Source organism: Phyllostomus hastatus, unplaced genomic scaffold, assembly GCF_019186645.2.
Source record: "Phyllostomus hastatus isolate PE091 unplaced genomic scaffold, TTU_PhHast_1.1 phas_contig_1, whole genome shotgun sequence".
Taxonomy (NCBI): Eukaryota; Metazoa; Chordata; class Mammalia; order Chiroptera; family Phyllostomidae; genus Phyllostomus; species Phyllostomus hastatus.
The window spans coordinates 4167614-4189095 of record NW_025333498.1 but is presented as its reverse complement, the minus strand read 5'-3'; the positions used below and the strand labels follow the sequence as shown (position 1 = coordinate 4189095).

The 21482-nt window shown below is 42.6% G+C and overlaps 1 protein-coding gene across 3 annotated transcripts in view; it reads right to left on the bottom strand.

Annotated features, from left to right (window-relative positions):
• STAT1 (signal transducer and activator of transcription 1) overlaps nucleotides 1-21482 on the bottom strand; it is a 39845-nt gene that overhangs the window by 4778 nt on the left and 13585 nt on the right. The window contains exons 6-23 of one of the 3 annotated variants that reach the window (XM_045835565.1): nucleotides 21207-21285; nucleotides 19959-20050; nucleotides 19595-19746; nucleotides 17136-17294; nucleotides 15441-15533; nucleotides 13906-13965; nucleotides 11821-11850; nucleotides 11635-11728; nucleotides 10376-10417; nucleotides 9090-9173; nucleotides 8547-8645; nucleotides 7267-7402; nucleotides 5817-5866; nucleotides 5027-5121; nucleotides 4134-4279; nucleotides 2459-2644; nucleotides 1405-1480; nucleotides 410-512 (exon numbers count right to left, since the gene is read on the bottom strand). In XM_045835565.1, the coding sequence (XP_045691521.1) occupies nucleotides 410-512; nucleotides 1405-1480; nucleotides 2459-2644; nucleotides 4134-4279; nucleotides 5027-5121; nucleotides 5817-5866; nucleotides 7267-7402; nucleotides 8547-8645; nucleotides 9090-9173; nucleotides 10376-10417; nucleotides 11635-11728; nucleotides 11821-11850; nucleotides 13906-13965; nucleotides 15441-15533; nucleotides 17136-17294; nucleotides 19595-19746; nucleotides 19959-20050; nucleotides 21207-21285 (1776 nt within the window). Of the gene's footprint in view, nucleotides 1-409; nucleotides 513-1112; nucleotides 1481-2458; nucleotides 2645-4133; nucleotides 4280-5026; nucleotides 5122-5816; nucleotides 5867-7266; nucleotides 7403-8546; nucleotides 8646-9089; nucleotides 9174-10375; nucleotides 10418-11634; nucleotides 11729-11820; nucleotides 11851-13905; nucleotides 13966-15440; nucleotides 15534-17135; nucleotides 17295-19594; nucleotides 19747-19958; nucleotides 20051-21206; nucleotides 21286-21482 lie in introns of those variants that run through there. The other 2 variants (XM_045835622.1, XM_045835701.1) reach the window with 2 other exon arrangements.

Below are 21482 nucleotides of genomic sequence, written 5' to 3'. Positions count from 1 at the left end.
GAATGGGGGAAATTGTTTCACTACTGCCAGCTGAAGTCTCTATCATTACTGTAATTACCAAACATTAGTCCCTCCCTTCCTAAAAATAACACTCCTCAGACACGGCACTGAAATAACAGGCCAAAGGAAAACATTTTCTTATCAGAGAAATCTTAGTTCCTTAATGGTAAGAAATTTCACTTGGTTTTTGGAAGGTGCTGAATGCCAGGTATAAAAATCCTGGTGATGGTGCAGCTTTTTTAAGCACAGCAGGCTCCAACTCATCATAGCCCATCTAAGAAACACCCTTCTTGGCTCTGCCAGAGGCTCCCTCTGACATCCTGCAACCGGGCCCCAGGGCGCCCAGCGCCCTCCCAGTCTCAGACAGCACACATCCGCAGGAGCAAAGAACATCCCCGCCTGCACTCACCATAGTGTCGAATCCTACAACGTCCACGAACCGAGACACCTCATCAAACTCCTCGGGAGACATGGGAAGAAGGTTGTCTGTGGTCTGAAGTCGAGAAGGGTGACTAAAATGGGGAGAAATGAAAAGGGAATGTTAACACCTAGACTATGAATCAGTGGTGTCAACTCACACATTTCATCTTTGGCCTGCGATTAAATCATCGCTTTATATTTTCATTTCAGGTAAATGGGTACTCTTGTAAAATGCATTTTAAAAAGTACAGATCACAGGAGGTTCCTGTCCCCAGCCCGGCCCCTTCAGGAACGTATCAGACTCTAGAGATGTGAGCGAGAAATAGCCAGACTGGAACCTGCGCCGCTTCTGCCTGGTTAACTCTGGGTGCGAGCCGTGTGCGGTGTGTCACCCTGTGATGCCAACGCCTCGGGCTGACCCTGGCCCGAGAAGCACCAGAGACAGTCTGGGGAGTCCCTCATCCCTACCTTGAAGTGTGTATGCAGATAAGGCTGCTCCAGAGTGTTTTTACATGAAGGCTACATCCATTCACCCCAAGACAGTGCTGCAGGCCAAATTACTGACAATGACTTTTCCAAAATTTTTTCTACCTTTTATAAAATGAAACAACAAAATAAAAGCAAGCGGAAAAATGTATCTCAATCATTACTTTGGCCTTTTCTAGATTGAAAGAACTACTTTCCCACTCTGATCAAGTTTTGTTCATTTTATTCACACTTTTTCAAAGTATCAGTTTGGGGAGAATTTATAGACCTTAAATACAACTTTGGCTTTTGGTTATTTTTTTTTTTAATCAAGGCAGTAAAATGCTGACAGGCATTGACACCAGTATCTCTAATTAGTATGTTTCCAACAAGTCCAACTGTGATGGCGGTGGCAGCAATTGCAATGGAAAAGCAAAATACCAGCATCTTCAACAGGCCCCAGCCAGGAGCAGGGCTGGCTTGAGGCTTTAAATATGGCATTCTTCCGTGTTCACTTACACTTCAGACACAGAAATCAATTCAGTCTTGATGTATCCTGTTCCTTTAGGGCCATCAAGTTCCATTGGTTCTGCTGCTAGAAGCAAACACACCGTACACACTTTCCATTAGCAGAAATCACACAAAACAGTCAACTTCCTCTTTGATCAAAATTTTACTATTTTTCTTGACAGTCAGGTTAGAGTCCTATAACTTGAAGGGGTTATGACCTCCCTGACTAAGTAACCTGAAATTCTGGATGGAATGTGGAAACAACTGGAAGAAAAGGTGAGGCAAGTTTAGAAAAGAAGTCAAGCTGAGTGGTTTCTCTTTCCACAGCTGAAATCCTCCAGAAGTTGGATCCCAAAATTTGCGAAGTTATACCTGGTTTTACGGTCCTAACCTGGTTGCTGTAATATACACAGTTGTCAAGATAAGCTGGGGGCGACTCTCCCCCAAAGTGATTGTGCTAATGTTGAGATTTCTGATTCTAAAAAATAATTAGTTTTGTTGGCATGTTCCAAACCGTATTCGTCTAAGTTGAACTTTCTCAAATTCAATTCAGCAATGACAGAAAAGCAAGAGGCCTGTGTTCTAAGCTTAGGTCCGCTTTTAACAATAATGGCTATTAACAATATGACCTAATAATATATTGGGTCACTCTAAACGAACTACTGTACTTCTTCTAGACCTCAGTTTCCTCAATTTTATAGGAGCAGGCTGGCATAAATCAGTTGGCTATAGGGGTCCTACCTTTTACTTCTTTCTCTGTGGAAAAGGTAATAATGTAACAAATACACAAAACCAGAAGTGAACTTTTCCAACACCTCTAAAATAAGAAATCATTCGCTCATTTCTTACTAGATATTTCAGGACAAATAATCCATTAGGTTTCAACTGCACTGTCTTTATGCTTTTACCAATTCGAAAGAAAGTGGTGGGTCAGTAACACAGCATGGGTGGGGTGGGTGCTGGCCCCCTGCACTACAGGAAGGCAAGAGCAGGGTGTGTCACTGGAGCCTGTCTCCAGCAAATCTTTGGACACTGACAAGATGAGAATGCAATCACCACTTACCTTCCTTTGGCCTGGAGTAGTATTTTCCAAAGGCATGGTCTTTATCAATATTTGGGTAAAGATACTTCAGAGGATTCTCTGGAATATTTTCCGCAGCCATGACTTTGTAATTGCGAATGATATCAGGGAAAGTAACTGCAGAAAGTTCTTTCTTTGTGTAGGGTTCAACCGCATGGAAATAAGGTTCTAAAAAAAAGGAAAGTGAAGTGAGTCCCCTGGAACATCCTAAAACAATAGCGGGAGGAACAAAACACAGCAGAGTTTATGGATTTGAGAGAAACGGCTAAGAATTAATCATAATCTAGGAGCTGGAACACAGATAGTGTACTGCTTTATTTCGAAATGAATTATAATCCTTTCTTAAAAACAGGAAAAATAAAGGCAGTCATTACTATCAATAACATTGCATTTATCATTATTTGCTTAGATTTATAAATACAGCCAAAAGAAGTCTACTAAACACCTTTAAAAGCATGCATCTTCAATGGCATGCTGCCCACTGGCAGGTAAATAACTAATGGCTAACTGGGTCTTCTTGACGTAAGCCGTAAATTGCTAAAAGATAAGCTCACTTTGTCTTTTCATATTGAAAAGCATAACTTTTTATTAAAATAAACAATGACAATACATGGACAACAACTTTTAAAACAAACAAAAGATCCTATTTGCTAGTTTTTTCTCTAACCCTTACTGAAAGAAACCACAATTTAAGCCACTCCTTGTCTTATTCCCAGGCTAATTCTAATCATGCTCCCTAAGTGGTCCAGGATCTCAACATCCCTGAGGTCACTGTGTAAGGCCCTGAGAACTCTGCCCTAGAACCTCAGACTACGCCGGCATCCTAAAGCTTTGTGGCTGGCAGTGCTTAAACGTTCAGGTTGCCAATGGTTTTCTTCATCGTTACCTGGTTTGCCAGCTCCACCTCTCAGCCAGTTCAGGCAAGAACCAGGAGCAAAAATGAAGAGAGCAGTCTCTAGCACCTCCTCTTTCCTTTGTGTGTTTTTAACCAGAAGGAAAAAACAAATAGAACAAGAAAAGTATCGCATCTCTTTCCATCTTCTCACTGAAAGGATCAACTTCAGGAAACACATCAGCTTTTCCTCCAGTCCTTCAAACAGAGCAAACTACAGGCCACACTGAAAAGTAACCAGCTTGTCTCTGCCGTTCAGCTTATCCCCCAAACCGGTATTTTTCAGTCATGGATTCATTTGGTTAAATAGAATCCCAAGACATAACAAGGATGAACCTGCGACTGCTCTGTTTGACAGCAGGGTGGAGGGCTGCACCCTGGCCGCAGGACCTCTCTTGGAGAGCCTGCCTGCATCTGTGTCCTTCAGGAGGCCTCGCCCTCAGTGAGGCTGGAAGCTTATGCCTGTGCAAAATGGGTTTCCTCCCAAGAATAGGTAGTCAGTCGTACTGACTTGCATCTTTCATCTACAGGTAACAAACCAGAAAAAAAAGAATTTGGTCTTGTCATTTAAAAACCATCATCTGCAGAAAATGTCCCAGGTAATGAATCACAAATATTCATGGTGATGTATTAAACCCTATCTGAGAGGCTCAGCTGGGGATAAGGATAGGATCTATGATTTTATGTCAAAGCCCAGTATTTGTACAAGTTAATTTGCAGAGATAAAGAAGAACTTTGCGGGGGGCGTGCAGCGCCTTCGCTCACCGCCTCCATTCTGGGACCGCTCCACCCACGTGAACGTGATGGCCCCTTCCCGGCAGCTCTCACTGAAGCGCAGCAGGAACGTCCCAGGCTGCTGGTCCTTCAGGAGAGCACGTTCTCGCTCCTTGCTGATGAAGCCCATAATGCACCTTGATGTGAGAGGGATGGAGGTATTTTGAGGTTCAGTTACGATTTTCATTTTCATGTTAACTTTCATATCAAGATCACTAGAACTTGACAGAAGAACAAAGGCTAAAAATGGATAGACTATTTTAGTTGCTTTAAAATCCAATTGACACTTCAGGAAGGATTTCACTTATACATATATATGCTCATTAATATGGTATCAATAGAATGCTATGGACGATCAATAAATACTTGCTGGATGAATGAGCCTTTTATTTTGGCCAGGAAAATGTCTGAATGTATGCATCTTTTACACTGGAGAAGACGACTCAAACAACACATACTCATATTCTAGCACTTCCGATCCAGTTAAAGCTTTTGTTGAAATATCAACTAACGTGGGGACTAAGTTTGATAGAAATAATTTACTGAGCTAGAAAAGTGTTTTCTTCCTTCCTTGGGGCAATAGATTAGGTGCTCAAGACATTTTTGTGGAATGAATGAATGCATAAAAGGTATTCAGAGTTTTTCAAATTTAGCTTTGAAAATACATATACTATCAAAGTATAAGTTCAATCTTATGGGGTTCCACTATCTGGAGCCCTGAGGACAGACTGTAAGCATCGTTTCTGTCTTCAGAAACATGCACACAAGAGATGCACACAAGTCTTGGCAACAGTGAAGTCTGGGTGAGGCAGGTGTCAGCCATACAACAAGGGGAGTGTGTGCTGAAAGTACGTTTCAAAATCACATCTGTCAATGGCCCTTACCCATCATTCCAGAGAGAGAGCAGGTGTTTTTTAATGAGTTCAAGGATGCTTTCAATCCAAAGCCAGAAAGGAAAATTTTTATCATTTATATTTTCCTGCAAGTAAACATGAACACATTAGGAACAAGGAAATCCAAAATAATAGTGACTTACCCTGCCTCCTCCCACCACTGGATTTTAATGTGCAAAGACTGCCTAGCTGCCAAAGCAGCGCACTGTCCTGTACTGAGCATCCCTTCCCTCTTCCTGGTACCCAGACACCAAGCTCTCCATTTCCTTGGCCGCTTCCCTCTCCAAACAGTAGCAAGGGCAGCTGGGAAATGGCCTCTAGGGTGAATCTCAGAACAAAACCTGCTCTCGGACTAGTAAAATCCAGTAGCACAAGCAAGCCTGTCAGGAATCACCGTCTAGGGATTCCTTCCGACTGGTTCCTCTGCTTGAACTGGCTGGGGGAACTCATCTGGCTGCCAAACTGTCTATCCCAGCACAGAGCACACATTTCTCATGGACAGGGCAAAAATGCTGCCAAAGGGGGCCCGTGTGAGCAAACAGAAGGCTCATTTCGGATGTGAAAGAATGTTATCACCCAGGCAGGCACTTCCTGTCAGACTCACACTTGGAGACCAACCTTCTGTGCTGAAGGAAAGCAAACAACTTGCCCTAGGGGTTCCACGGGTGAGGAAAATAGGCCAAAATAAGCAAGTAGTTAAGGAACTGCCATGCTGAGAAATACAAGAACCTTAGCAAAGGCAAAACGGACTCAGAGAGAATAAAACCCACATAGTGCCCACCTTACAGAACCTTGTCCACGGAATAAGACCATCGGGGCCAGCATTAGGACCTAAACAAATAAAAATAAGGTTTTTCAGGAAACAGAAATCAATTCTGAAGCTTTGGCTGGACTGATTGCTTAGCTCTTGTGTTTGTTCTCAAAGAACAGAGCCAGCACCCAACAAAGGCAGGTTGTATGTACATGGTTGATATTCTCAGATACACTAGTGCTAATTAATTACACCTTCTGGAAAAGTCTCAGCTTGGTCCCTCCCTGTGCAATGTCCTTTCTCACTTCCTCCCTCTCCTTCAATAGGGTCTCCTCCACCAGTGATCCTACAGCTTTTTTTTTTAATTCAAACTAAGACCAAGATCATCCCTAGGTAATCTATTTAACTAACATTTGATTTTATAAACTTGTTTTAGATACTAATTAGGCATTTCCCTCACTCCTTTTCTAAACAGGACAAGGGCCCAGAAAGGTCGATGAAAATCAAAAGCTGAGTGAGGGAAATGAGAGAGGGGAGAAAGCCTAGCGGGTATGAGCTACACAAATGAAAGCAGCCCAGGCCATCAGAGGTGGTGAGCCATCTCTCTATAAAGAGACCCACAAATAAGCCGATACAGACAGAAAAGATGTCTTTCTTAATTCTCACCAAATAAGGAGATAAAATATGGCAATTTTTACTTTTTATTAAATAGTACATGACATCACGGTAACAGCTACCATTCAAGAGGAAGCACTGCTGTGAGCTATCGGTTAGGGAGAGCCTACTGGCTTGCAATACAAGCAGCTCTGCTGTGCAAAGAGCAAATCTGAAAAAAGGCTGCCTGTGAATTTTTAAAGAAATAGTGTAAATACTCCCATTTATCAATGACCTTGAGACTAGTAGGTCTTTTATTTGCTTAGGGTGGAAGACTAATGGATCCATGACATTTGCCACTGAAAAGGAATTACCTACTATGGCCGGGACCTCCCCAATCAAGTAAAACTGCTGGTCAAGGCACGCCCTGATGTGCATAGTGTCTCCTACCTGGGCCACCTGAGGCAGAGCCTTTGGTGTGTGCTGTGCCGTGGGTGCTCCAGGACCTTATTCCTCCCACGCTGGGGACTTACTTTTTTCTCTCCAAGGTTACAAAGACTTCAACTTTCTCATCAAGGGACTTAGTTTAGACACAAATAATATATTTTACACAATGCAAACATTGTTCTCTTAGGAACCCTGCTCAGAAATATTAACTGAGATAATGGGAAGTGATTCATTTCAATCTTTTATCAGGTCTATATCTCTTTCCAAGGTAAGACACAATGCCCACTCAGCTATAATAAGCGGTAGCTAGAAAAGCCAACAGAGTTTATAACATTCTTCTTCTTTGAACAAAATAGGGAGCAAAGAGGAGAAGGGAGCAAGTAGAGATCTTTCCGTAAGTTTCCATTGTTACATACATAGAAAGTGAATATGCTCATACCAAGAAGCTTCTCTCCCAGCATGTTGAGCTGGTCTACGTTGAGACCTCTTTTGGTGACAGAAGAAAACTGCCAACTCAGCACCTCTGAAAGCTGAGCCCATCGTGCACAAGGCGGGTTCAGGAAGAAGGACAGATTCTAGAGAGAAAACCCCCAAAAGTTAATGGCTCCTGAGAACCACCAGTCACAAGTGAGGCACTAAAACATGGACCTGTCCCAAAGCTCAGTTCCAGTTTCTGTGACACACAAAAGTTTTCACAGTAGGTGAGAGAAATATAGTTGATTCTCATTATTTGCAGATTCACACCTATGAATTCATCTACTCCTTAAAATTTACTTGTCACTCCAAAATCAACACTCATGGCACTTTCGCACTCATCTGCGGTTGTGCCTATGCACAAATGGTGAAAAATTTGAATCAACCAACAGTTTCCAGCTGAGATCAAAGTGGTACTCTGCCTTCTTGTTTCATCTCTCATAGGATAAACAGTGTCCTTTCTGCGGTCTATTTAAATGGTGCCATTGTTTTACATTTTTGTGTTGTCTTGTTGGTGATTTCGTTGCTTACAATGGACCCCAAGTGCAGAAGGCTCTCCAATGTTTTTGAGCACAAGAAGGCCATGATGTGCCTTAAGAAGAAAATGCATGTACTAGATGAGCTGTGTTCAGGCATAAGTTACAGTGCTGCTTGCTGGTCACGAGTTTGATGTTAATGAACCAACACATATGTCAGATTGGGTATCTTTAAATAGCTGCTCACATACACAAAGGGTATGTATTAACTGGTTGACAAAAGGTTGCGAACAGGGGCTTGCAGGAACCTACCCCCATATTTAGGGTTCAGTATTTGCTAAACCAGTGTTCACAGTGACTAAGCGACTTAAGCACAGTGAATAATGAGAATCGACTGTAATTAATCAACAGTGTGTATGCACACTCTAAAAATGAGCATGTTTGTTTAGTGAATGTATACATTTTAAAGAAATAACAATAAAGTTTTATTAAATCACAATAAGTTATATTAAATCATCTATTGCCTGTGTTTATTCACACAGAAGGAAAATTATAATTCTCATATGAAACACATACCCACATTTCACTTTTCCAGAATTACTCAAGATCCTTGGCAATGCACTTGAATTATGCCACTTGTCCCTCAACATCTGGCCCTTAGGGACTCTCTTAAATATGCAAAAGCTAGAGTCATTTCATATGCAAAAGCAGGGGGTCATTGGTTACCTCCCCCCTCCCCGGAGTACAAAAGTCGATGTGTTGTCCATACCCTGGGCTCTGTCATCAGCATGTTGTACCACAAGATAGAGGCCCAACCACTCGGGAGCTGGCTGACGTTGGAGATAACCACGACGGGCAGAGAGGTAGTCTAAAAGATAAGAAAGACCTTGAAATCCTCTGAATCACAGATATATCACCTTGAGATCACTGTGCAGCCTCAAAACTAAGCAAGGGACTATTTGTGAATGTGCATATATTTTATACTTGAAAATTAAAAATGTAAAGTTATGTTCTTTTGTTCATTGTTTAATTTGTTTTTGATACATCTTTCAGTTAAGAAATGTCTCAATGCTTCATATAAAAACTAACATAGGATAGCTCAACCGAAACACTTAAGAGTATAGGATTTGAAGGTTAATTCAATTATCTAGCTTCATGAATCATTAAATTAAGATAATATTAGCTGGGAAAGATCATCTGTTTACCAATTAGGCAAATATCTCTAAAGCAAAAATTAAGAAATAAAAATACATGTAACAGTTAAAAGTAAAAATAAATAAAGTTTTCCACATCTGGATCATGTAAGTCTTACCTCAAGGTCAATGACCAAACCAGGCTGGCATAACTGGGTTTCAAAACTAAGGGAGTGAAGTTCTTCAGTCACAATGAGAGGGCCCTTAAAAGAAAAAAAAGGAGGAAAGGAACAGAACGGTTCATTCACGAATCCTGTAACTTTCAAGAGTCTAATAAGCACTACAACAGGCTACAGAAAGTCTGGGCCCAACCAGCTGAATGAAGTTCAGAAAAAGACTTCAATTTTTCATCATCTATCCCAAATTTGATTTGATTATTGCAAATATCTCGGTGTTCTCTCAAAAATAAGATTTCTGAAATTATGACAAGGATTACAGATTAAGGGAGAGAAATGTCGATAAGGAAAGAGCAACTCCTAAATGGTTTATCTGTGTGACCTAAGCCTTCCTGGCCCTCAGCTCCGCTCTGCCTCCAGGGCTCCCCCAGGTGTTGGCTGCACACCTCTGGCTGCTGCAAATTCGATTTGCATAAGCCCGGAGGATCATAAAGTACCTTGTCTAGGGTGGAACTGTTACTGTTTTCCAAGTGCCTTCCCACACATAAGCTCATGCGAGCATCATAGCAACTTAAAACTAGAGAAGTGCAGCCACTGCCCCTGCTTACAGGAGAGGATACTAAATGAGGTCACAAAAGCAGTAAATGTCCGAACCAGGGCCAGACAGTGGCATGTTGACACGGCCCAGGCCAGTGCCTGTGCCCCTGTTCCCCATGACCTCCGCTGGTTGTGGTGAGGAAGGATGGCACACTATACCATTCCAAACCAAAACAACTGCAGACTCTATTCTGTCCCTGTCCATAGTTCATTTCTGAATGCATCTCAGACATAACTCCTCAGGGATCTAGCTGTAAAAAAGAAACGAACAGAAAAACCACGTCCCGGGGTAGGGAGTGCAAGGGCAGGACAACCTTCTCGGTACATTTGGTTTTCTGCATGGCAGTCAGAAAAACTAGCCTCTAGTTCCTCTGACAGTAATCCCTCTGCACCCCTAGCTAAATCCTGCAGACTTCCTGTGATTCAATGTCTTCACCTGTGAGCCATGAGTAACTCGCAGAAGCACAACACCTTACCCACTCCACTGAGCTGTCTGTGAGGCTCTAGTCAATTTGTGTGCAAAACCATAAAGCACAAGTGAAGAGTGTTTTTACTGCTATTACAAACACACCAAGTCCCCTGTTCACTGCTCTCTGCTGCTGGGTCTGAATGCCTGTGTGAGGAGTCCTGAGACACTGGGGTACTGAGCCAACCACACTGGACACACTTCCTGATTAGAGACAGACTCTCACCTCATTGGTTCTGTTGCCAGCATTCTTCTGTTCCTTCAGTTGCTATAAAACAAGAAACCATCTCAGTAAACCACACAATCTTCAAAGTTGCTATTTTCATTTACAAATGAAACAAAAGTCAGGACTTAGCAAGCGTGAAGAATGTGAAATTATTTTCAGAATGCAGAACAAATGATAAGATGACCCTTGTGTGGGTTCACCTGCGTAAGCACCTTTCCCCAGCAGCCTGACATCACTCGAACACCTTGGAGTTTAGAAGGATCCCCCGAATTGCATCTTGCTCCCTTCCCATGTGCAAACTTTTCCTGAATGATCCCCCATCTCCTTCCTTAGCTGTTTTATGCTCCCCAAGCTCAGGGCACAGCTTCTCCTGTGCCCCCACCTTCCACTGGCAGTCTTCCAGGCTAGGCCCAGCAAGTCCAGGCCAACTAAGACTACCCTCAAAAGGACCTTGGTGATGTCAACCCTTGAGTTTTCAAGGGAACAACTTAGAGTCCCGAGAGCAGCTCTGGACAGCCTCAGACTCCAGAGTTTGGACTGAGGCTCTCACACAAGGTCTAACTTCCTGGCTGGGCTTGCTAGTTCACAGGATGGCTGCCACTGTAAAGGGTGCCTTGAACCTCCCTGCAGGCTCCAGCCCTGAGAACACACAGGGCTTAGCACCAACACATCCTCAGAACTGGCATCCAGGCTTTTCACAGAGGCAGGCAAGGCATCGCCCTCCTCAACTCCCCTGCTCGGTGTCTACCGCCCAGTGGGGTGGGCCCTATTCCCATGGAGACAAAATGGTAGTGGCAGTAGTTGTGGAGACCACCAGGAAGATGAATGTGAGGAAGGGGTTGAGAAGAGACCCTGGGCTCTGCCATCCGTGGACTGGGAAGAAGGAACAACCAGGACACGGGAGCAATAACAACCTTTGAGGAAATTGCAAGCGCCTAGAGCGAGTGATCATTGAGGTCATGGAGACATCAAGTGCAGATAATTTACACGTGCACTGATTTGCGGAATACTGTGCTGAGATCACTGCACCCCGGAAGAGTATCTCTGGGAGAGAAACAGCAGAAAACGGAGTGAACAGTCCTGGGATAAGGAAGAACTGAGGTTCCCCAAGTGCTGGCGAAGTCACCAGCCACACACATTCACGGTGACAGTTTCCTCCTGGGACACCCTCCACATCCCACAGTGCACAGAGTGCCACTCTATCGTCAAAGGTCCTAATGAACCAGACACAGCTTAAAGGAGGAAACTGGTCTCCCTACCAAGTGTCGAAATTCTGCCGCCAAACTTCCATTGGTGGACTCTTCCATGTTCATCACTTTCGTGTGTGTGCCCAAAATATTGAATTTTCTGAACCTAGGCAAAAAAGGGCAGAAACACTTAAAAGGTTTGAAACTATTAAACAAACAAAGATGACAGTAAAATATAGTACAAAATACTCTACATACCCTTTTACTGTATTTCTCTCATTCACATCTCTGCAAAAAAAACATATGTATATATAAAATCATATACATGCATTTAAATTTTGAAATGAGCCTTTTAACAACAGTATAAAAGTACAAGTATAAATCAAGGTCAATAAAAAAACAAATCTGTAGCTGTGGGTTTTCTGCCCTTTCATTTACTCATTCATTCCCAACACCCGCTCTGCCAAGTACTGCTGGGTAATAAATTATCTGGGCCTCACATTTCTCATTTGTACAACGTGCAAACAGCACCAGACACACAAGATATTGTGAGGAGTAAACTAGCGAATGCGTAAAAAGAGTACCTGGCACACCCTACCCTCAAAAAATGTAAGCTTCCATTATCACTACTTACGGTGCGCTTACTTTGCACGAAGCACTGTGCCAAGTACTGAGGATTCAGCAGAAGCCCTGCTCAGCTCTTACAAAACTGAGAGGAACTTCCAATGTGACAGCTTAATCCTTATTTTTATTCTCTATTTTTTTTGATGCTTTCATGAAAGTAACAGAATAGTCAATTATTTGGGAAAACTGTCAAGTTAAAATTTTAAATCTGAGGTTAAAATCTTGAGAGACCGGGCATCCTATATAAATTCAGTGACTACTTTGTCACATTCCAAGCAGATGAAGTATCTGTTAGGTGTAGGCACAGATTAGAAATCATTAGTGCTCACAGTGAAATGAGTGAAATTAGTGCTCACAGCTTTCTTTCCTGTCTAAACTAGAAATTCAACATTTTTGTGAATGACAATCACCATTAGCTAGGAGAGTGACCCATTTTCCCCTGGGTGAAAAAAAAAAGAATTTAAAATCAAAGGAACAGTATGATGCAAAGCTGCCTTGTCAAAACTAAGAAGAAAAGTCAGGGCTGGAAGAACCAAAAAAGACAAAGAGCACAGCCAAACTGAGAGACACTGAGCTAGAGCAGAGTGCAGTAAACTGCAGGGGCCCCAGAGTCTTTGCAGCTCCTCCCTTAAAGAGACAGGTGTACTGCGCTTGTTCCCTGAACCTAAGGTGACTTCGACTTGCTTTCACCAACAGAATAGATGGGAGTGGTGCTGTACAAGTTCCAAGTCTAGCCCAGCAGGCTTAGCACGCAGCTGCTCTTACCCACCTGGAACGTGTCACTATGTGGAAATGCCCAGCCTTTGAGAGGCCCCTGGAGATCCCAGTTATCCCAGCTGAGACCTCAGATATGTATGAGACCACACCAGACAACCTGGGCAACAACTAAGCTAGCCCAGAGCAAAACCACCTACAGCCCACAGATCATAAGAAAAATAAGTTTTTGAGTTTTAAGTCACTAAATTTGGGGGCAATTTTTTATGCAGCAAAAGTTTATGGAGAAACCAAAGATGATGGCAGGAAAAGACAAAGGCACAAACTGTGCTATGAGGAAGACTATTGTTACAGGAGTGAGAACAGGAAAAAGCCAGAGGAAAATTATTTGGATTATCGTGAATGGTTTTGAAAATCCAGTGTGCTATACACACCAACAAAAGCATTAAATATATCAAGGAAGCGGGGAGCCATCTTGTTCCTAACGTAAGTGGCCAGGTCAGTGCTATTCCAGGGTCTAAGGGCACAAGGGGATGGCTGCACCACTTAGACCCCATGAGAGATCCTGCCTGCCCTTTTCTGGGTCCCTACTGCCCAGAAGAGACAAGGGTGAATCCAGCGGACTCCACACAGGTCCCCCAAAATGATGTCAACTTCATTCCAAAAACAACATCACAAGTGGCTGCAGAATTGCAGCTTCCCATGGGATCAAGGAAGGGCCCCTCCTCTGGGGCTGGCCTAGGAGGCAGGGCGGTGCTTTGAGACTTGATCACTACAACCTCATATACATAAAATACACTCATTCTTTTGTTCCTGTATAGCTTAAAAAGGCAGGGATTATTATTACCAGTTCTAGAGGAAGTGCCCAAGATTTAGAACAGGAGCTACCAATTAAAACCTGCTGGGATCCCTTGCAAATAGGCCTGTTGCTTCAGTCTGTGATTGGTTAACAAAACCAGCATTTGAACAGCACATGTATCTTAGATAATATTAAAGATAACTTACTTATCAAATAAAACTTTGACTTTCAAATTGTAATTCAGCTCTTGCAGTTTCACCAACAGTCTGGAAAGAAAAATAAAAATCATCATTACTTTTAAAAACTATGTATTACAATTTATTTATTATGTCAATTTCCTGTCAGTAAACATTTCAATAACCCCCATCTTCTCTAGTTTTGGGTTATTACAAACAATGGACTTGACCTCCTTACATTACTACTTGGATGTTTTAGAAGTGTATTTGTAGGGTAAATTCTTAGCTGTGTAATTACCAAGGCAAAACTATAGCTTGAAATTCTGGTAGAGAACAGCACTGAATTTACATTCCCACCTCCCTACATTGGGCTGTACCAAAATTTCTATTTTGGGCCAGTTATATGGGTAACTGGGTAAAATATAGCAAACATTACTTCTACTAAAACTTGTATTAATGTTTTATCTTGTTGGGAGAAAATGAAAACTATCACCCATAATCAGGAAAATGCGGGTCTCATCTATAATCATTCCAGGGCAGTCTGGAAAAACAGGAAGGAGTGCTGGGCTGGGACTGAAGGTGTGTTTGCTCTGCTGAGCTGGAGGCCTTGGGAAGGAGCTCAGGTCTCGGTCCGCCCCATTTGGTGGATGGGACCCATGGGATTAGATTTCTGGTGCCCCTTCCAGCTGTGGCTGTGAGTGCTGGACCCCGAGCTGCTGGAGTGTGGCACTCTAACACCGGTAGCCAGGAAGCAGCACCCACGGACCTAACTGAGCAGCACCCCGAATATAGGACCAATGCCAACTCGGAAGGCAGGTGCCACCCTTCAAGGTCCAGCTGCTCATCTGTGAAGGAACAGCGAGAGGAATATGGCCACATGTTCTCACGTGGAAACATTTCTACAGTTTATTACCAAGGAGAAAAACAGGCTGCAAAACAACATAACTAGCAGAATCCTAGTTCTTAAAAATAAAATATGGCATGTCATATATATTTGTGTGTATGTATAAACACACACACAAATATATTCACTCATATATTTATATAGACATGGATAAAACTCTGGGAGAACTGACACAGGCTGTCTACCACAGTGGTCCGCAGATGTCTGTTTAGGTCACAGATAACTTTGAAAATCTGATGAAAGCAATGAACCCACTCACCAGAAAAATGTATGTGTCGTAGGCCCACATGCACACACACTGCCTATAGTTTTGGGGGCATAGAAAGCTCAGGCCACAAGCTTACGCTCAAAAGGAAATGAAGCTGCTGGGAACTTTTACTCACTATTATATGCAGCTCTGCAATACTGAATTCCTTTTATAATGAACATGCATCACATTTACAACTGGAAAAAAAAGCAGGTGCATGTGTGTACGCATGTATCTAATAGAGTTCTAGTGTGAAAAGACTGACTTTTAGATATTCTAAATAAGAATTCATAATAAAATGCCTACTACAAAATTCCTTCCTCTTATGTGCCCTACATAACAGTGCTGTGAAAGAAGTTCGGGGTGCAAACTCCGTGATAGGAGGCATAGGGGTTAACGGCTTTTCTTTCTTACCTCAACTTCACGGTGAACTGGACCCCAGTCTTCAAGACCAATGGCCTCTGAGGATGAGTTGGCATGCAAGGCTGTCTCTCCACCACAAATGAGCTATAAATTCCCAGCAAAGTGTAAATAAGCATTTCCAATAAGGTTGAGGCAGCAAAAAATTATTCCCACTAAACAGGAAAGGGGGTTATAGGGCACAAGCTAAAAAAATAGTTTTGAAAGATTCTAACAAGTTGGATAAAGTGAGGTTTTCCAGTCAGTAAAGAAAACCTCACTAAATTTGTACCCAACAAAATCAGAGTAATTACAGTGGCCTATGAAACTCTCCCACAGTGAAAACCTGTCGTTGCTTTGTGTTCATTCACAAATCTACGTTAAGAGCCAAATTTGGTGACAAGACTTACTGTCATCGTCATCTCCCAATGTACACAAGCATCGAGTCATTGTGTTGTACCTCTAAACAAATACGATGCTACATGCTCATTCTACCTCAATTTAAAAATAAAACAAAAAATGTTATTAAAGTTGAAAATAAGCCATGCTTTCTACCATAATTTGGAACTAAAATTTTAATATCCTTTGGAAAATTTTTTCTAGTGAAATTGTTCAGTAATATTTATTATCTAATAATCATTTCCAGACATTTTCATTAAAAAAGTCAAATTTGCATTCTAAAACCTAAGTAAATGTCCTTGATATTTCAAAATCCAACACCTAGGCATTCTGGATGGACATCAGCTATGGGGAATTAGAGACATTTTTATTATGTCAAGTTAGCATAAAAAATAATAACCGTTGCAATATGAACTCCCCTCTTCTACTTGGTGCCATCTCTCAACTCCGCATATTTGGGACACCTACCATTGGCAAGGCCCTGGCAGGGGAGAATGGATGACAAAAGCATGCCACTGTCTTCCAGGACTTTCTGATTTACAACACACAGAAATAGGCAGACAACTACATAACAGAACCCAGAATGGGAGAGGAATAAAGAATGAACTGTGCAGATCTGGGGAGGGGATAGCATCTGTCTGGGAACTGTGGGAAGATTTCATAATGAAATAAAAGCGGAAACTTTCAGGATGATACAATTTTGAAAACAGGGACAAGAGAAGAAGGCTCTCGGGTGGAGGATGTATTGTTAGAAGAGGCATGGAGAAGTGAACGCACAGAGTGGGCAGGAGGTCAAGACTGCCTGGACATGGGGTGTGGAAGTCACCCCTGCAGTGGCCTCTGAGGACAAGGCATTGGGAGTGCGGCATAGTGTCCAGCTGAGGGACTCCACTTGGATTAGCAGGTGACAAAAAACCAGGCTGAACGCAGCACCAGGTCATAGGGATTAGGGAGGGAGGGCTGAGAAGGGGACCATGGGGGAGGCTACTATGTAAGAGTTCGGGAAAGAAGATTTGAGAGCCTGAAAAAAGGAGAGGCCATGGAGGGAGAGGACAAATATGAGATTAGATGTCACTGTCTCACCATAGACCAGCTATGAAGGGACAGAAAAGGAGTAAAATTTCCTAGCTCCCACTCTAGGTGCCACAAAATGAAGGGCCCTCAGCATAAACAAAGAATTTGGGAAGAGCTGATTGGCCACAAAAAAGTTTATATAACCCATTAAACCCTTCTTAACTATCGGAATTACCACACAATTTTCCTTTGGGTACAATAGTTGCAGAAGGTGCAAATAAATTTCCCTTAAGTTACCTCTGAATGAGCTGTTGGAAAAGGTTGAAGGTGCGGTCCCATAATGCTTGCTTGTTTTTCGTGATGGGGTCATGGTCATAGGTATACTTCTGTTCCAATTCTTCAAGCTTTTTAAGCTGCTGACGAACCTGTTGCAGACTCTCTGCAACTATGGTGAACCTGGGAAGGTACAAGACACAGGGGTCTCAAACAGAAACAGTCCCAAAGCAGCCTGGATTAAAGGGAATCACAGAAGCCAGCGACACGCTCCGTTATCTACGCAGGTGCACTCCACACTGCGGGCAGAGATGGAGAACGAGGCTTGCCTTGGTATTAAGAAGTTGTTATTTGGGGAGAAAAAATTAACACATGCTGTCCAATTAGAACTGCAATTACACAGCCCAGATCACAAACATCTTCTAAGAAGGACTTACATAACAAGATGGGTTGGGGTGGGGGCTTCTAGGGAGATCTGTGACTTCGACTGACCTATAGGATAATTGGGATTTAAAAACAGAGGACCAAGAGGAGGGGAGAGAGGTAGGGGATGCGACAAGGTAGATGCCATCAGAGGTGATGCAGGAGACAGTAAGGAGGCCGCTGTAGATTTTACGTCAGGACAGTGAGGACAGGGCAGCCTGGAGGCCATGGAAGCCATGCATAAGGGCTGCAAGGCCCAGGTTAAGAGGAGAGGAGGAAACAAAGGTTCTCATTTCACTGAACTGGAAGAAGGCAATATGCTCCATCTACACACTCAAAATACAAACCAAGGAGGAAACAGCAATTGATTCCAGTTTCCTCCTTCCTCACAGTGAACTAACTGCCAAAGGTGATGTAGCCTCTGTGCCAAGTCAGGATATGAAAGTCTCGTTTTAGTTGCCTGGAGTAATGACAGAAGAAAAGCTCCCCATGGAAAACATCTTCGCTTTGTGGACTCATTCCCTGAGTCCAGTTCCAAGCATGGAGAGTGCAGCCTTAGCCACGAAATGAGAAGGTGGGATGGTGTCGGGTAGGCGAGTTCCAGAGGGGTTCAAACCCAGTGCTTCCTGATTTTACTTTGTATTGGCACATCAGAAAACGACAATCCTTGTACAGCACATTGGGGCCTTCTGGAGGGCAGTTGTGTCTCTGGGAGAGGCTCCTTATGTCCTAAAGCCATCACTAGTGGGTTTCAGACATCCCCGGGCCTCCCTGGGCTCTGGAGGGAGCAGCTCAAGGCACACGGGGTGCGCTCGGTTGGGCAGCTCTGTTCTGACCCACAACAAGTTTAATGATATGGACAGGCAATTCACAGAATAAAAATAAATGACTGAATATGAATTGTGATAAAACAAATAGCAATGCAGAAAATCATCTTACAAGATCTCTCGTCCTTGGGCCCCTGGGAACTGCTCCAGGCCACCATCCCCTCAAATCCACTAGGATTCTCCCTCTTCTATCCCACGTGCTCTGGCCGCCCTCCCCTGGGCCACATGAATGTACTTACAGTAGCCCCGCTGGCCTCTTTGTCTCTATTCTATCTTTACTAATGCCAGAATGACCTCTCTAAATAAAAAATCAGAGAAATGAGCCTCTACTTAATTAAGAAGTGTGCCTGGCCCACCGGTGCCCACTGAATAAAGCCCGTTCCTGGTATGGTGTGAGAACCTCCACAACCAGGCTCCAGCCTCTTGCCAGCTCTGAGTTCCTTCTGCTCCCTGGGTACCCTATTTTCCAGCCACCCAATGTGCAGTGCTGCAGGCCCCGCTCATGCCCTGCGGCTCCTCACTCTGTGCCTCTGTCAACGCTGTTCTCCTCTCTGGTAGACATGAACTCCTATCTGTTCTCAAGAGCCCTGTACCAGTCTGTTCCCTCTTGGAAACCTTTCCTGGTGACCCCTTCCTTTGTCCTCCTCAGACAAAACTCTGGACAGATGTTTTTTAGAATGCTGGCAACATTTTGCTGCACAGAATTATTAGCATGTCTATCTCCTATCTCCACACTGAGAGCTCCTTACTGGCAAGGCCCAAGAAGCACTCATCCTTGTGTCCCCACGTCCTAGCCCAGCACCTGGCACACAGCATTTCATAAGTATTTACTGAACGGATGACTGAATGAATGACTCATGACAAAATGTTATTTCATGTAATCCTGGAAAATGCTTCCAGCTATTTTGTTTTTAATAAAACATTAGGATTCAAGTTGCTAAATGTGTTACGTGACAACCGTGACACTGGTGTTTTGGCACAAATGACATATCCCTTGGTACAGGTATAGCAGGGAGAGGAATGCTCTTAATCATGTAGAACATGGCTGAACACAACCACAGCCATGAATAACACTGGGCTTTCCAAATGAGTGTTTCCAGGGCAAGAAGAAGCTGGGCTGCGTCAAATTCCAAGCCAACCTTCTGACAGATCCATTCAACTAATGTAGCTCAAATGTGCACTTTTATATGGTCATCCAGTCAACTGCCGATTTTCCACTTTGGAGAGCCTTACCAGTTCTGCAGCTGATCGAGGCAAGCGTTGGGTGGTCCCCCAATACAGGCGCTCTGCTGTCTCCGCTTCCATTCCACCAGTTCATCATTAATCAGGGCTTTCTGGGTGAGTTCAGAGGCATTCAACAAGTCTATTATTTTGTGAACTACTTCCTAAAGGGAGAGGCGGAAATAAAGTAAAATAAATTGACATTGAATCAGTGAATTTTAAAGGATTATTTTAAAGTAAGACAAATATCCTTTCAACTCAACTGAAGCTCAAAGTCAAGTGGTTGTGATAATTTTTCCCCTATTCTAAACTTCAAGTCCATTATTTACAGTCTGTGACAAAAGCAAATATGTTTTTCTGAAAAGTGAATCACTACCTTTCTCTTATTGTCAAGCATTAAATACATCTTCTGGAGTAACATCTGTTCTTGTTTCTGATCATTCTTTGCCACACCATTGGTTTCATGTTCTGTTGGGAGAGACGATGGATAAACATAAAAGTGAAAGAAGACAAGATGAACGAAGGCCAAGATTCACATGCATTTAGGAGACGTATGATCCAGACATTATCTGGTGATAGCTCAAAGTTGGGTCTTCTTCAGCCTTTCTTGAACAAAGCAAGAAAAAAGTCCTAAGTATAAAAACTGGACACACTAAAACAAAGCACCCGTTTTCAATGACCCACGTAAACTGGAAACAGTACTGTGTGGTTCTCAAGTCATTGTCAAAATATGATCTCAATGAATCTAAGTGGCAAATTCAAAATGTCAGATAAAAAAGCAAAGCAAATCCGCAGCTTTAAAAGAGAAGGAGACAAGTAAAAAATAATAGTAATTGAGGTTCCTTTCTCTCATAGTTTTAACCCAAGTAATACCAATAATCTCCTCAATATTCTTATTGAATTTATTGGGGCGACATTGGTTAATAAAATTATAAGGGTTTCAGGGGTACAATTCAATAATACATTATCTGTATACTGTACTGTATGTTCACTACCCCAAGTCGAGTCTCCATCCATCACCATTTATCTCCCCTTTATTCTCCAATATTAACCACACTATCATCCAAATGACTGATAGGGCTACAGCAGTACCCTACATGTTCTAAACAATGTGCACCTGTAGGTTATTTTCAGTTGCTATAATCACTAAGAACAAGCAACACCAGACTAGAGCTAAACTGCTTTAAAACATGAGAAAAATGTTGAATGCCACTTTCAAAGTGTACACACGGAGCTGGAATGTTTGAAGGAGCTTTAAGCACTAGGGCATAGGAAATCCACATTCCTATCAGTCTCTGTCAAGCCAGGGGCTACACACAATAGGTAAAGTGAGTAACACAAAACATGCCACCCAGGGCACCACTGAGGATAAGGGGATAGTTCTACTGCCATCTGGTGGGCAGAAGTCAGAGATGCTGTTAAACATCCCACAGTGCATAGCAAATTACCTGGCCCAAAATGTTAATAGTACGGAAGTTAAGAAACCCTGGGTCTGCAAGAAGCCAAGACTAGCAATTCAGTGTCAAAATATCTGCCAAGTATGAAAACATATTGGTCTTTGTTTTCTAATGTAGACAGAAAAAAATTATAGCCAATGAGCACTGCATTAAACATTAACTCTTACCTCTGTTCTGCGAGGTTTTGCATTTAAAGTCATATTCATCTTGTAAATCTTCTAGGGTCTTGATTTCATGCTCTATACACTACAAATAAAGACATAAAAAGGTTTGCAACTGATCAGCTTCCAAAACTTTAAGAAAAAAATTACCGTAAGAAAAACCACGGTAATAATCCTGTTCCTTCAAAGATGGACTAGACTTGCATAATCCTAGTCATATGCATTAAATAATTTCTATTTCACTAATAAATATATAATAACTTTATTTAGAAAAGAAATCCA